Source organism: Psammomys obesus, unplaced genomic scaffold (assembly GCF_907164565.1).
Source record: "Psammomys obesus unplaced genomic scaffold, mPsaObe1.curated_primary_1811, whole genome shotgun sequence".
Taxonomy (NCBI): Eukaryota; Metazoa; Chordata; class Mammalia; order Rodentia; family Muridae; genus Psammomys; species Psammomys obesus.
The window spans coordinates 21,409-26,051 of NW_026589677.1; the positions used below are offsets into that span (position 1 = coordinate 21,409).

The following is a 4,643-nucleotide window of genomic DNA, read 5'->3' on the forward strand; positions in this document are numbered from 1 at the left end:
AAGAGCCTTGACCTCATTGGCACCGGAGACAACTTCCTGAACAGAACACCAACAGCACAGACTCTAAGATCAACAATCAATAAATGAGACTTCATGAAACTGAAAGGCTTCTTTAAAGCAAAGAACACTGTCATCAGAACAAAACAACTGCCTACAGATTGGGAAAGGATCTTCACCAACCCTATATCTGACAGAGGGCTTATATCAAGAGTATATAAAGAACTAAAGAAGTTAAAAGGCAACAAATCAAGTAACCCAATTTAAAAAATGGGGTTCAGACATAAACAGAAAATTCTCTGTAGAGGAACATCAAATGGCAAAGAAACACTTAAAGGCCAAGATGAAAAACTCAAGTGACAACACATGCTGGACAGAATGTGGAGAAAGAGGAGCCCTACTCCTTTGCTGGTGGGAAATCAATCTGGCACTTTCTCAGATAAATAGGAATAGTGTTTCCTCAAGACCTAGCTATACCACTCTTAAGCATATATTTAAAAAAATGCTCAAGTATACAACAAGGACATTTGTTCAACCATGTTTTTAGTAGCTTTATTTGTAATAGCCAGAAGCTGGAAACAACCCAGGTGTCCCTCAGTTGAGAAATGGATACAGAAATTGTGGTACATCTGATTGAATTTTTGGGGTCTCTCATGTATACTATCATATCATCTGTGAATAGTGCTACTTTGACTTCTTCCTTTCTGATTTGTATCCCCTTGATCTCCTTTACTTGTCTTATTGCTCCAGGTGGGACTTCAAGTACTATTTGAAGAGAAATGAAGAAAGTGGGCAGCCTTGCCTTGTCCCAGATTTCAGTGGGATTGATTTAAGTTTTTCTCTGTTTAGTTTGATTTTGGCTATAGGCTTGGTGTGTATTTTCTTTACTATGTTTAGGTATGCCCCATGTATCCCTGACCTCTCCAAGACCTTAAACATAAGTGTGTGTTGGATTTTGTCAAATGCTTTTTCGGCATCGAAGGAGATGATCATGTGGTTTTTCTCCTTCAGTTTGTTAACATGGTGGATTACATTTATGGATTTCCATATACTGAACCACCCCTGCATTCCTGGAATGAAGCCTACTTGGTCATGGTGGATGATACATTTCATGTGTTCTTGGGTTCAGTTTGCAATATTTTATTGAGTATTTTTGCATCAATGTTCATAAGAGAGATAGATCTGAAGTTCTCTTTTTTTCTGTTGGGTTTCTGTGTGGTTTAGGTAACAAGGTGACTGTGGCCTCATAGAATGAGTTTGTTAATGTCCCTTCTGTTTCTATTTTGTGGAACAGTTTGAAGAGAATTGGGGTTATCTCTTCTTTGAAGGTCTGGTAGAATCCTGTGCTGAAACCATCTGACTCCAAGCTTCTTCTTCTTTTTTTTTTTTTTTTTCTGAAGGGAAACATTTGATGACTGCTTCTCTTTCTTGGGGTATATAGGATATAACCTAGAACCCCTGCTCAGATGTAGCCCATGGCATCTCAGTATCCAAGTGGGTTCCCTAGTAATGGAAACAGGGACTGTATCTGACATGAACTCAGGGGCTGTCTCTTTGATCACCTCCCCTTGAGGGGAGAGAAGCCTTACCAGGCCAGAGGATGTCAGTGCAGCCAGTCTTGATGAGACCTGATAAGTTAAGGTCAGATGGAAGGGGAAGAAGTCCTCCAGTACCAGTGGACTTTGAGAGTGGAATGGAAGGAGATGAGGCAGGGAGGGTGGGATTAGGAGGGAATGAGGGAGAGAGCTACAGCTGGAATACACAGTGAATAAAGTGTAATTAATATAAAATTTTAATTTAAATGTAAATACAACAAATAAAATGAAAACTTTATTTATTTATTCATTCATTTATTTATTTCTCATTTATTACAATTTATTCACTTTGTATTCTGTCTGCAGTCCTCCTAGTTTCCTCTCTGTCTCACCCTCCCTCCCTCCTCTCCCACTATGCCCCTTCCCTAGACCACTGAGAGGGGATGTCCTCCTCCCGTTCTATCTGAGGAGAACATGTCTCATCAGGACGGGCTGCATTATATCTTCCTCTGTGGCCTGGCAAGGCTACACCCCACAGGGGAAGGTGATCAAAGAGCCAGACACTGTGTTCATGTCAGAGACAGTCCCTGCTCCCCTTACTAGGTAAATCACTTGGGGACTGATTTGCCATGGGCTTCTTTTTAGCAGGTGGTCTAGGTCCAAATCACTGATAAAAATTTATTAATAAATTTACAGTTCCTTCAACACTTACTATATTAGCTCTTCACAGTGGTCTTGAAAACCTTACATTCATATCCATAATTGATACTGCATAAAAAGCAAGTTTGTTGAAGTAAATTTACAAAGATATAACACAGAAGAATGGTGGAGATACTGAAAAGAAATAGCATAGCACACCAATTTCATTGGTCACCTTAATTTCTGTTTAATAGTGAACAGGTACCATCTCAACTTTTCTTTTACTACCCTTAAGAAACACTGATTAATTCTAAATAATATATTATATAAATTTATTCAGAGTTTGGTAGAATAACACTATGGGATTATTGAAATAGTCATGTACTAGGGTACATATTTTAAAATGTGATTATCTTGAATTGCAGGGCAACAAAAATTATTTCACACAGTTTTTTTAAATGTTCTCACACGAAACTGAAAAATTATACCAAAACAGATATTTGATTGATTTTTTTTTTGTATTTGGGGTACAAGGACTCTATCTGTCAGGGATTTGAAGAATATGCAAGTCAAGATGGTATACTGCGTGTTTCAGCTCTTCTTTTTTACATGGTCTCTGGGGGCTGAGATGGGACTCCTCGCTATCATGGCCCATGTCTGCTATGTGGCCCTTTGTTTCCCACTTTTGTTCAGTACTCTTGTGAACCGCTATACATGTCCAGGCTCCCTCAGCATAATCATGGGTATTGCAGGAGCCAATTCCTGGCTGCGCACAGCTCTCATTCTGAGGCTGAATTCCAGTGGGTAGAATACTATTGATCACTGATTCTGTGTAATACTCTCACTTCTTGCCTTGTCCTCGGAAACACCCTGTTTATAGTTAGACCCGTTGGCTTCTATTGTTACAGATATTCCTGCTCATATAGCTGTCAAAAAAAAGCCACCTAAACGCCATTATGCAATCAACCAAATTATTAGGGTATCTCCATATTGCTGTAAACATGTGAGTGAAAACTATACTCAGACAAGTTGCAAGTAAAATGGTATTCTTAGAATATTTGATAACATGTATCTTTATCATATTTTTATGCCCACTACTGCCTTCAGTTTATTTGAGTTATCCATGAAAGAAAAAAAAATCAGAGAACGGAATTTGGAGAATAGAAGGTATTGCCTGGAAATCAGAATTCCATCATAGAGGAACTCATGCTGCCAGATTTGGACGTCATCAATAGGTGAAGAGCAAATTGTCGACGTTATCACTTGTCATAGTGTCTTTAATTCTCCATTTTTCAAACTGAGTGAAATTTTCTGTTTAATTACTCATGCACAATGAACCACAGCATCGTCAGAGAATTCATAATTCTGGGGCTCACCAAGAAGTCTGAACTCCAGGGAATTCTTTTCATTATCTTCCTTTTTATCTACCTTGTGGCTCTCTTTGGCAATATGCTAATTGTCGTTGCCATAATCTACAACACCACCTTGCACACGCCCATGTACCTTCTCCTTATGGCCCTGGCTATTGTGGACATCATCTGTACCACGAGCATCATGCCAAAAATGTTGGGAACAATGTTGACATCAAAAAATTCCATCTCTTTTGGGGGCTGTATGTCCCAACTCTTCATTTTTACATGGTCTCTGGGAGCGGAGATGGTACTCTTCACTACCATGGCCTATGACCGCTATGTGGCCATTTGTTTCCCACTTCGGTACAGTACTATTATGAATCACTATACATGTGCAGCCTTGCTCAGCATCGTCATGGCTATTGCAGTAACCAATTCCTGGGTGCACACAGGTCTCATCCTGAGGTTGACTTTCTGTGGGCCGAATACCATCGATCACTTCTTCTGCGAGATACCCCCACTTCTGGCTTTGTTCTGCAGTCCTGTACGGGTCAATGAGGTGATGGTGTATGTGGCTGATATCACCCTGGCTGTGGGAGACTTCACACTCACCTGCATTTCCTATGGCTTTATCATTGCTGCTATTCTTCGCATCCGCACCACAGAAGGCAAGAAAAAGGCTTTCTCCACCTGCTCATCCCACCTCATGGTGGTGTCCCTTTATTACTCCCCTGTAATCTACACCTACATCCGACCTGCATCCAGCTACACTTTTGAAAGAGACAAGGTGATAGCTGCGCTTTATACCCTAGTAACTCCCGCATTGAACCCAATAGTGTACAGCTTCCGGAACAAGGAGATGCAGGCAGGAATCAGGAAAGTGTTTGCATTTCTGAAAAGTTAATGGCTTCAGAAAGAAATACAACCTTATTCCAGTAAAACTATCTCCTGTAACATGATATCAAAACCATACCTCCTTTTATACACGTACCTCTATCACATGTAGTTATGATATCTAAAATCCACCTTATATTTTTAAAAAATTCATAGCTCCTTAAATAAATTATCCAGGGTAGAATTTGTATATAGTAAGGTTAGTCATATTAGAATATATGAGCAC

General features: G+C 39.8%; 1 protein-coding gene across 1 annotated transcript; it reads left to right on the top strand.

Moving 5' to 3' along the window:
* The first annotated feature begins 3,503 nt into the window (after positions 1-3,503).
* On the top strand, positions 3,504-4,427 carry LOC129675172 (olfactory receptor 13G1). Its single transcript, XM_055605178.1, has one exon. The coding sequence runs from the start codon at positions 3,504-3,506 to the stop codon at positions 4,425-4,427; it is 924 nt and encodes a 307-aa protein (XP_055461153.1).
* Positions 4,428-4,643: the final 216 nt, after the last annotated feature.